The sequence below is a fragment of the Octopus bimaculoides genome, chromosome 10 (genome assembly GCF_001194135.2).
Source record: "Octopus bimaculoides isolate UCB-OBI-ISO-001 chromosome 10, ASM119413v2, whole genome shotgun sequence".
In the NCBI taxonomy this organism is placed as follows: domain Eukaryota; kingdom Metazoa; phylum Mollusca; class Cephalopoda; order Octopoda; family Octopodidae; genus Octopus; species Octopus bimaculoides.
Window position 1 is genome coordinate 43,468,053 of NC_068990.1, and position 10,131 is coordinate 43,478,183.

The window sequence follows — 10,131 nt, forward strand, 5'->3', positions numbered from 1 at the left end:
TGAAAGAGTTGATAAAAAGTTAGGTTTCACTTCCTACCCAAATGTTGTTCCCTATTTCTGTCACATTATTATTAAAATAAAATCGTTGATATTTACTGTCCAGCTTACACGACTTGATTGCAACAGAGAAATCTCCATCTTAAAGATTGGCATCCCTCAATAACCAGATTTCTCCTCTGATTACTGTCATGAGACAGAAATTAGACGCTCAAAGAGGACACATGGAGATATATTTTATTAATTTTAGATTATGGTTTTAAATGGTTGGTTTAAATAACCTTACATATGTGTTCTTTTGGTTAAATTTCGGATAGCCTTTTTTTTTTTTTTTTGTGCCCATGTCTAAAATATCATTTCAATTTTCTGCAGTGAATTACTAGTGTGGTAGACACCAGTTTAATATAGCTGCTGGGGCTGACTAGTTGATGATATAATAGTTCCTTAGATTTCATCCTATATCGGTTCAGTGGATGGGCAGTTTACGTCTACAACATGTGCTATATTGATTGTCCTGATAATGTGATCATGCTTGACTTTATGTGTAGTAAAGAAGCTATAAACACTTATTGACTAAACCATTTCTTATGTTACCCATGTGAGTAACTCTTTCAGCTTGTATACCAGATGAAAAAATGAGTATAATAGTGCTAAAAATGTATTAATTTTTTTTTTTTTTGCATTTGTAAATAATGAAGGTTAAGTGACGAAGCAAGCTAAAAGTATTTATTAGCAGCAGGGTCAGCAAACGTCCAGTTGCAACAGGAGAGTGGTCCTGTACTGTAAAGGTATGAGAAAGAATTTAATACTATGAAACTAATGCATATAATGGATTTACATGCAATGTAGGAATTTTGGTGAGTTGAGTAGGAAAGCATAACTTTGGGCGTACTATCTGCACTGGGTTAACAACAGGCAACATGAGTAGGCATGTATTTGATGACACTCAAATGATCCAAATAGTTTTACAGTTGTAGACAAGATTCTTTATTGATGATACAATTAACCAAAGAGCGAGGTTGAGTAGTAAGATTGGAAAAAGGAATATTATGATAGATTTACAGTTCCTGGCAAGTCTTTGAGCAAGGAGCAAACTTTATGAAGTATTTGTAAGATTTTCTTTGCATGCTGTGACTTAGGTGGTAAGACATCTGAGGTAAGGGCAGATGTATGTTTGAGAAATGACAGGTGTTCTGAGTTTGTGATATGAAAGGATATGAGCATGAATTTATGGAAGATCTGGGAAGAGGCAATCAAATAAGGTTTGAGAACATTGGAACTTAAAGAATTGATAACACAAGTCCAGTCAGTGTAGAAAGCTACTGTATCAAGAACCTGTCTTACAACTTGGCATAAAATTGTGTATGAACATTGATGTTAACAGGTCCGTTTGATGGCCTTGCTTTTCATATGTGTTAGATAAACTACCATCCAGTTTTTATTGCATGGTATTTTCATTTATAAAAGGACTTAATACTTCATTCTAAGTATCTTTTTACATGTAAATCAAATATTATCAGTATTTTCCAGTTTTTATGCATTCATTAGTAGCTGGCTGTGTGGTGAAAAACTTTGCTTCATAACCACAAGGTTTAGGGTTTCTTTCTCATGTGTATCATTGCAATCTGGTATCTTCTACTATGGCCTTGAATTGACCAATGCCTTGTGAGTGAAATTGGTAGGTGGAAACTAAGAAGCCCATTGAATATGTGTATGTTTGTTTTCTGCTTGTCTTGCTGATGTTTGCATGCTGCCTGAAAGCCAGATCACCATCCTTACAAATGATGTCATTGTGCAGAGGACTACAGGAAATTTTAGCTTCCTGGTGATAGGAACAGCATTTAGCTGCAAAAATTGACTCAATCTAGCATAGAAAAGTGGATGTTACAATAATAGTAGTCACTTCTGACTTACATAGACCTTCCTTTTGATATCAAATGATTTTTTCAGTTTACAGTACCTTTCTTTGAAATTCATCCAGAGGCCTCTGTCAGTTAATTGACCATGTATCTGCATTTGTGTATTCAGTTCTGGGCAAGTTTTCTTTTCCCTGCTCTTTCTTATTTTGTGTGTGGAAAACTGGCAGTTGCCCATGCATGCAATCGTCCAAAGGAAAGATTGCTGCTTTAGGGTCAATACAGCTTAGCAGTATCATTGCAGGTATTGCTGTCAGAAGGCAATAGGGCTGGAACAGAGAGCACTGGGCATATCATCTAATACTCAAATAGTTCTACTAATCCAGCATCCTAGACGAAAGGCAAAGCTGAGCTCAGTGGGATTTGAACACAGTGCGTTGTCAGAACAAATATTACAAGGCATTTTATCCAAAACTCAAATGGTTTTGCTAGTTGACTGCTTTCTTTGTTTTTTCAAATTCATATTATGCTATATATTAATTTCAACTCCTGTCCTGTCTTTGGATGGCAGATATTGTAATATAAACTTTCCACTGAAAGTGAATTGTATCTTGAACGATAAACAAAGTCATGGAAAAGAAACTCAAAGCTGCAGAAATGTGGTTGTATAGAAAAATGCTTAGAATCTCGTGGGTGCAGAGAGGGATGAATGTGGAAGTGTTGAAGAAGATGAAAGTGAAGAGACAGTCGATGGATACTATCAGAGAGAGACAGTGGAGATTTGTTGGTCATTTTCTCAGAATGGAGCGTTACATGGTGGAGACTGAGCTGGTGGGAAAGAGAGTGAGAGGAAGGCAGAGAATGAAGATGTTCAACTGGATGAAGAGAATGAACGTGCAAAGCGAGAAAGTCCTGGGTGATGTTGCAAGAGACAGAAATAAATAGAGGAGGAACAAACCATTATTCGTCTACAGCATGGATATGCCCTGACACGAGAGAGAGAGAGAGACTGAAAGAACCTCTTTGACATCATGAGAGGTAACAGTCCTTTAAACTTAACTGACATAGTTAAAGTTTTCTGTGATTGCATTCTCATGGGTCACTAACTAGACTGATCACATCTAAGTAAGTAGAGTTTGCCAACCTGTTTTGAACTGTTATAGAAGTATATTTATCACACTGCTATCAGTTGATCATCATAACACAAGCCAAGTTTATGTTTCTGTTATAATAGCCCTTTATTTGAAAATTGTAGGATTAATTAAAAGGGTTCTTTTTAATTAACCATTGTCACTATCATTTGACATCCATGTTCTATGCTGGCATGAGTTGGATGGTTTGACAGGATCTAATGTGTCCAAGGGCTACATCATGCTTCATTATCTGCTTTGGCATGGTTTCTATAGCTGGATGCCCTTCTGAACACCAACCAACTTACAGCATGTACTGTGTGCTTTTTTCATCCCTCTGGTACTAGCGAGGTCACCACGCAGCTCACAAAACTACAAAACCCTTTGGAGAGGTTTTATGCAATGCAAAGAGGGGTTAAAGTATGAGAGAGCAGGTTCTTGTAGAGGAGCTTCATGGCTCAGAACAGGGGGTGAAAATGATCAGGAGCTGCAAGTTCAGGTGGCTCCTCATAGTATAAGGTGATTAGGTGTGAAAGGGTGGGGTATTGCAAGAAATGGGGCAATGGAAGGTTGGCAACAACTATAAAGATTAGGTAGTGTTTAAGGGTAGATGTGGGAGTGCTGGATAGGGTACAGAGGAGCACAGCAAGATAGTGATAGTGATTAATGATACAGTCAGCAGGAGAAGGATGAGAAAGATGACATGTAGATGGGTAAGTTGCAGAAGTAGTAGGGAGAGGCTGACATGGTGCTTGAGGGGAGATAATTTGGTGGTTCAATGGGGTTGGGTAATGATCACTAACTAGTAGCAGAGAGCAATAATTACTGGATGATGGATGCTAACAAGTGAAATGGTCCCATGTAGCAAGAAAAAATGGATTGGTGTTACGGAATAGGATAGGAGATTAGGTGAAATGCTTGTTTGTGCACTTATCTACATATGCTGTGTTTCCAGAAGTCAGTTCTTGTAGATGTGGGTAGGTCTTCTTGAAAGCCTTGTAGTTGCCAGATATCCCAGTCCTTTTTCATCTCTATGAGGTTCTGGGTCTTAATGTCAACTTAGACCAGTTCATCCCATGTCATCCTGGGTCTCCTTCCACAAGCTCCAACTGCATTAAGTGATTCACATTTCCTTATACAACTGTCCTCATCCATATGCATTACTTGTCCTTATCAGCATAGTCTTCTTTCTTGCCCACTACATCCTCTTATACCCAGTTTTCCTCTCAGCACATATCTTGTTTGTGCATTCTGTGAGGCATACTTCATTTTTTCCAGTCTTCTCAAGTCTTCTGCTTTCAAAATCCATGTCTGTCTTGCAGTGTTGCAATTCTTACACAAACATCTTCCAATCTGCCCTTCATTCTGGGAAAAACCTAGACCTTTGTTGCCAACAGTGGTAGTAATTCCTTGAATTTTCTCCAACCCATTCTTACTCTGGCTACTATACTCTTGGAGCAGCCACCTCCCTTATTAATTTCTTCAATTGGATAAAAGCTAACAACTACTTCTAGTGAGCTATCCAGCTATTCAAGAGCATTTATTTCCAGTGTGTTCATAGTTCATACTGCTCCAGTGCATCTATCACATACAAAGCTTATATTCTCTTTTAATCTGTTTGCAATTTCATTGCATCTCTTGTGTGTCCATTGCTTACATTATGTACAACACATGGAGTTTATACCTACTCTTTTTCTGCATATCAAGCGGGGCCATTTCCCTAAAGGTATCAGGGTCCTGTCTTTCTTCCTTTTCACAGGAACCTTCATCTTTGCTAAATTTACCTTAAGATCTTTTGATTCTAGGTTTAGCTTCCATACCCAGAATTTCCACTTTAATTCAGTTATGAAGTCTAGGTTTTCTGCATATAGTTCCCATTGACATCCAGTCTAAAAATCCTCTGTGATGGCCTGTAGGATTATGATGAATAGACATGCAGTGTCTAGAAAATGAAGGATTGTGTGAATAAGTTGCATGTATATTCCATGCAATGGCACTGAATACATTTATTTAAAATGAAGCTGAAGAACAATACTTGTGAATAGAGTTTTGCACACTAAGATCAAATATGATAGGTTGCATATATCCAATGGCAAGTTGTTAATCACTTTTTGTCTTGCTCTTGCCACTTAAATAAAAAATTCTTCACTGAAGAGATTAATTAGACTGAAACATCGATCACTTTCACTAATTGCCTTTAAAGAGCAGATCCACTCATATTTCCAGTGTCTTATGCTCAAAAATTTTGATCAGCTGATTTTATTGGCGTTATCTGGCTTGATAGTTGTTTTAGATTTTAATTACCCCTTCCTTGATGGTACTTTTTCTAGTAATTACCGAGATAATTGCACTTACTGAATTTTTTTTCAGTTCACTGTATTCCATATGTGAGGCCATACTGTATTTGTACTGAGTATACAAAATATTCCCTTGAGGTATTTTCTCTGAGCCATGTTGTTGTGAGTAAACATCACCTACATTCACACTTCACACACACAGTTTAGTCTTGCCAAGTATTTTGTTTTAATGAAGAGGTCTAATAAAACTGAAACATGCTTCACTTTCACCCATTTCCTTTAAAGACAAACTAATCGAACTTGCATCATCTCTATTGCCCAAAAATTTCATTCATCTGATCTTATTGGATTTATCTCCCTTGCTGATTTGAAATTTGAAATACTCTTGTAGGTTTTAATTGCTTTAACATCCATTTTCTACGCCCGCATAGGTTGGACTGTTTGACAGGGACTGCATCAGGCTTTATTGTCACTTCTGGCATATTTTCTAAAGCTAGATGCCCTTTCTGACTTCAACCACTTTACAGTGTACTGGGTGCTGTTTACATGGCACGAGTCCCAACCATATATGTGCTTAATATATAGCAAGTTCTCTTGGTATTTTCTCTCAGCTACATTGTTGACATTCATAATCTTCATTATTATATTTCCCCGTCCCTTTTACCTTTCTATGTGTGTATGCATGTACTCTGCTTCTATTCTCCTCCTATCTCCCTTCTCATACCTTGAGAGTCCTGCCCTGTTACATCATCCCCACCATCCTTTCTCCCTTTCCCGTGTATCTCCTCTACAAGACACCTATTCCTGTTCTTTCCTAATTTAGCCCCTCTACACCTGACGCAAAGCTGCTCCTTCCATGCTGCACACTTACACTGTCAAGGTGTTTTATCTTGTAAGTTATTTGGCAATTCTGTTAGCACTGTCTCATAAAAGCAACCCAGTGGTTGGCATTAGGAAGGGCATCCAGTCATAGAAACCTATCCAAAGTAGACACTGGAGACCAACATAGCCCTTGGACTAGTTGAACCAGCAAACACAAAACTTAGATGTTAAATGATATATATATATAATACCAATATGCTTTGTTATGGAAGTTAAATTTCTCTAAAACCTGTCTATTGTTTTCACTGGTTGCCTTCAAAGCCAGACCCACTCTTGCCTGCATTATTATCCAACTATTTCACTCTACTGATCTTATTACAATTATCTCTCCTTTTTTAGATTTTGTGAGACCTAACTGTAGCTATTAAAATCCCGTTTAATTTGAGTTTATGTGTCTGCACAGTTGTCAGGTGCTTCTTTCCTAGACGGTAGAATATCAACCCTATTTAGAAGGATATCCATTTCAATGATATGGTAAATTATGATTCATGTGGCAAATGGTTTGTAAAGTCAATGCTTCTGATGAAGTGAGAGGCATAAATTGAGTGGGATTCACTGCATGTGCATTTTGAATTTTGAGATTTAAGTGTAGGTGTGGAGAAAGGTAGAACTGTCATTAGGCTTGTAATGAGAAGACAGTATCTGGAGGAATGTGCACAAGACTAGACTTTGCTGATGATAAAAATGTATGGCTGAAATATATAGACAGATGCTGTTTGTATATATATGTTTGACTTACACCAGCATGGAGATCAGGTATTTCCAATGGTGATGACATGTTCATGATTTCATACATGCTTTAAGATATTGTAGTCATTTTGCAGTTTGTGGGATCATGATGTAAATTTACCATGCAGCCATTCCTAGCAGTAAAAGCCATAAGATTATGAGATGCATGCAGATATGACCATGTGTAGGCAAATGATATCTACTGAACAGTAGATTGCAAGAATGCTGTATTCATTTATGAACTATGGTTACACTGAACATGAATTCATCATCTTGACGGATCAGTAAGTTTAATACCTTTATACTGAGCAGACTACTAATGATGGATTTTAAAAGTTGTCTATCATTGTCTTGTGATACAAGGTTCATTATTTCATTTGACTTAGTATTGCTTTTTCAGTTTTTTAAACTTTTACTACAAGTTCTTGCACTTTAAGGTTTTGTGTCAAAGGATATGAACTCAGCACTGAAATTATTTGATAATTCCTATTTAATAGGAAAATGCCCAAATAACTACATGCGCTTCAGAGTTTTCTTCTCAATTGTACTGTCTGGTAAGTATAGCTAGAGAAGCTTATTACACTTCAGCAATTACACTGGTAATTAAATATGAACTATCAGTATTTTAGTGACTCTATCTGTTACTGTTTCAGTTTGGCTGGATATATTCATGTTTGTTTTTATTTTGCCAAGTATTCAACCTTGTTTGTGAATTAGATGAATAATTCAGTAAATGATTATCAAATACTGTTCAAATGTTTTAGCATTTCTGGAGCTATGTTTCAGGACTCATTTGCTCCTCTTGTCTTCAGCTTTGTAATTTAGTTGGTAATATTTTGTTTCATACAGAGGGCAGTGAGCTGACAGGATTATTAACACGTCAGACAAAATGCTTAGCAGCATTTCATGTCTTTACATCAGCTTTGCCTGTCATTCTTTCAGGGTCAATAAAATAAGTTCCAGTTGAACACTGGGGTCATGCTGGCCTGATGCCGAAATTTAAACCCAATATTTTGTTTCATACTTATATCTGCTCCTCGTCTGTAATCCTTATCAGTAACATAGCTATGTGATGTCCTGTTTCCTATTGCCTAGTTATACACATTAGTATACATAACCCAACTGTATACATTTCAAATGCATTTAGTCATGGAGAATTAATAAATCTGTTCATTTCTAATTGAGAAACCTTTTCTACTTCCTGTTTTGTTTGCTAGTCGTTTGTTTTCATATCAGTTTAAAAGTGCCCTTAACTGTTGCATCATCTATCTGTGAAACCCTTTTAATTAAATTTTTAAGTGCCTCCTAAAACTTGTGATAAAATGCAGATGTTAAAAAAGCTCCAAGTTGGTTGTGATCTTGGTATGCACAGTGATATTTAAGAGATTGAGAATGTTAGGTATTTCTTAGTGCATTTAAATATGCTTCTAGACTACATAAGAATAAATAGATGTCCAGTGTAAAGTTTAGCCAAGGAAAACAAGGAACAAGATTGTAATTATCTTTGCTTGTTACAATGACGCTATCTAGTGAGTATCTATAACAATCTACTTAAGAGTTAGAGCTCTTGAAAATAATGCTATAAAAATGAAATTAATAACTGTTTAAAGGAAGTCCAACCCATGCCAGTATGGACAATGGTGACAATGATGATTTTCTGTATCATAAGAATTCTAAAATTTATCTCGTGTTCTTTTTGATCCTTTATTTTTAGTACCTTATGCCATCGACAAAACAGCATCTTTTTCAACCAGTCTGAAACCATCTGTTTAAAATGGAAAATTTAATCACGGAATTTGACAACTATCTTTGGTAAATGTAGCATACCAGAATGGAAAAGCTTTCAAATTTTGACAAATAAAGCTGCTGAGTTAAAACTAGTTAAAATGTGTGTGTGCTCACATGGCTAGGCGTTTAAAATGTTTGTTTCCCACCCTCATGGTTTTGGGTGGCACTTTGGCAAGTGTCTTCTGCTCTAGCCCCAGTCCAACCAAAGCATTGTAAGTGGATTCAGTCGGCAGAAACTTAATGAAGCCCATTGTATGTATATATGTGCATACATATCTTGCCTTTATTTTTTGTTATTAGACTGTGGTCATGCTGGGGCACCACCTTGAAAGGTTTAATTGAACAAAACAACTCCATTAGATTTTTTTAAAGTCTGGTATATATTCTTTCAACCTCTTTTTATCAAACTGCTAAGTTAGAGGGGCATAAACAGACCAGCACCAGTTAACAAGTGATGGTAGGGGTCAGACACAGACAGATGTGTGTGTGTATATATATATATGTGTGTGTGTGTGTATGTATGTATATATGCATACACACATACATAAACACACACATATACAATGAAATTCACTTTCAAGGCTTTGGTCTGGCTAAGGCCATAGTAGAAGACATTTGCCCAAGGTGTCATGCAGTGGGACTGAACCCAAAACTAGGTTGAGCAGCAAGACCATCATCTGTGTCATTTAACCAGTGTCTTTATTTCCAATTTTTTGCAGAAATCTGTCCAGTCATGGGGAAATATTAACTTGCTTGGAAACAGGTTAGAGAATTTGACAGGAAGGGCATCAAGCTGTAGAAAATTTACCTCAGTGAACTCTGACCTATGGAAGCATGGAGAAACAGATGTTACATAATGTATTGTGTGTATGTTTGCATTTAGATGTGAGTACCAGCTACAGATAGAACAAGTGCCCTGGTTGACCATTTGAGCTAAGTACTGTTGCTAAGTGAAACTCATGCCATTCATTCCTTTTGAAGGAGATACTATAAATATTTAACTGTTCAATCTTATAGGTACAGGTTTGGCTGTGTGTTTAAGAATTTTAAGAATGAAATTGGTAGATGGAAACTGAATGGAAGTTTGTGTGGTAAGTAGCTTGCTTACCAGCCACATGGTTCTGGGTTCAGTCCCGTTGCGTGGCACCTTGGGCAAGTATCTTCTACTATAGCCTCGGGCCGATCAAAGCCTTGTGAGTGAATTTGGTAGACGGAAACTAAAAGAAGCCCATTGTATCTATGTATATATATGTGTCTGTGTTTGTCTCCCCAACATAGCTTGACAACCGATGCTGGTGTGCTTACGTCCCCGTAACTTAACAGTTCGGCAAAAGAAACCAATAGAATAAGTACTAGGCTTACAAAGAATAAGTCCTGGGGTTGATTTGCTCGACTAAAGGCAGTGCTCCTGCATGGCCGCAGTCAAATGACTGAAACAAGTAAAGAGAGTAT

General features: G+C 37.0%; 1 protein-coding gene across 2 annotated transcripts in view; it reads left to right on the forward strand.

The window, feature by feature from the left end:
- Window positions 1–10,131, forward strand: part of LOC106868234 (DDB1- and CUL4-associated factor 15) — a 130,816-nt gene that overhangs the window by 3,773 nt on the left and 116,912 nt on the right. Inside the window, exon 1 of one of the 2 annotated variants that reach the window (XM_052971140.1) lies at window positions 9,440–9,564. The exons of the other annotated variant lie outside the window; for it this stretch is intronic. Coding sequence (XP_052827100.1) covers window positions 9,514–9,564 — 51 coding nt within the window. The 5' untranslated portion in view covers window positions 9,440–9,513. Of the gene's footprint in view, window positions 1–9,439; window positions 9,565–10,131 lie in introns of those variants that run through there. 2 annotated transcript variants of the gene reach the window in all.